A 1,097-nucleotide genomic window follows, 5' to 3' on the forward strand; every position below is an offset into this window, starting at 1 on the left:
CCAGTGTCTGCTGCCGATGTCGCAGCCATCGATCTCTCCCACCGCAGCAGAGAAATGTTTACAAATGCGGGGCTGGAAAACCCAAGGGCTGGGAAATCTCCCCGAGCATCACCTGAAACACGTGACTGTTTTTCCTGCTCTGATCCCAGCCGGATTTCCCGGCGGACGGGGCGGTGCTGGAGCGGAGCCGCATCGGACGCGGTTGGGTGTGCGAGTCACGCCCTGTGTCAGCCCCGGGCAGCCCGGGGGCATTTCTGGGGGGGCTCCCGAGCATGGCAGGGGAGCCTTGTGTGCCTGGGTTGGGGAGCAGGGCACATCCTTGCTTTTAGGAGCTGGAAATTGGTATGGAATCCTCCCATTGTGGAGTGGGATGGAGAGGAGGGGGCCAGGCTCTAACGGGAGCCGCTGTGGAGGGGACACGGGGGGGCTCTGGGGACAGACCAGGATCGGTGGGTTCTGAAGGGGAGCAGCAGCACCCGAGTGTCTCACAGTCCATGTGCCCACAGGGAGTGTGCAGCCTGCAAAGGGAGAGGCCAGTGATGAAGATGAGGAGACGGAGTATTTCGATGCCATGGAGGATGCACCAGCTTTTATCACTGTAACTGCCGACCCCAAACACCACAGGTACGACCCTCCAGCCCCACTGGGAGCGCTGGGAGAGTGGGGAGGGCAGGTTTGCCTGGCATCTGGCTCAGGCCCGAGGGCAGCATCCCCTCCCATGGGATCACTCTGTGGACAAGTCCCTCAGAAAACTCCTCCCAAAGTGATCTCAACCTCTACCCAGGGCTCCCTGTCTGGCTGCTCCTGCATTCCTGGAGCCAGCCAGGCTGAGGATGGCCCCAGCTATAGTGAAGAAGGTGAGGAAGGGCAGGTGTCAAGCCTGTGCTGTGGGAAAGTGGAGTCCTCTGCCCCAGCAGCTGATGGGAGCAGGGACCTGGAGGGAGATCCCTCGGAGCACAGCAGAGGCAGGGAGCTCCTTGCCTTACAGAATCATGGAATAGTTTAGTCTGAAAGGGACCTTAGAGCTTATCTTGCTCCACCCCCTGCCATGGGCAGGGACACCTTCCACTAGCCCAGGTTGCTCCAAGCCCCGTCCA

The 1,097-nt window shown here is 60.8% G+C and overlaps 1 protein-coding gene across 1 annotated transcript in view; it reads left to right on the forward strand.

Annotated features, from left to right (window-relative positions):
• OSBP2 (oxysterol binding protein 2) overlaps positions 1 to 1,097 on the forward strand; it is a 29,710-nt gene that overhangs the window by 16,376 nt on the left and 12,237 nt on the right. Inside the window, exons 3-4 of the mRNA XM_029964920.1 lie at positions 150 to 226; positions 463 to 871. Coding sequence (XP_029820780.1) covers positions 150 to 226; positions 463 to 871 — 486 coding nt within the window. The remainder of the gene's footprint in view (positions 1 to 149; positions 227 to 462; positions 872 to 1,097) is intronic.

This window comes from Manacus vitellinus, unplaced genomic scaffold, assembly GCF_001715985.3.
Source record: "Manacus vitellinus isolate BGI_N305 unplaced genomic scaffold, ASM171598v3 scaffold_84_pilon, whole genome shotgun sequence".
Lineage (NCBI taxonomy): Eukaryota > Metazoa > Chordata > Aves > Passeriformes > Pipridae > Manacus > Manacus vitellinus.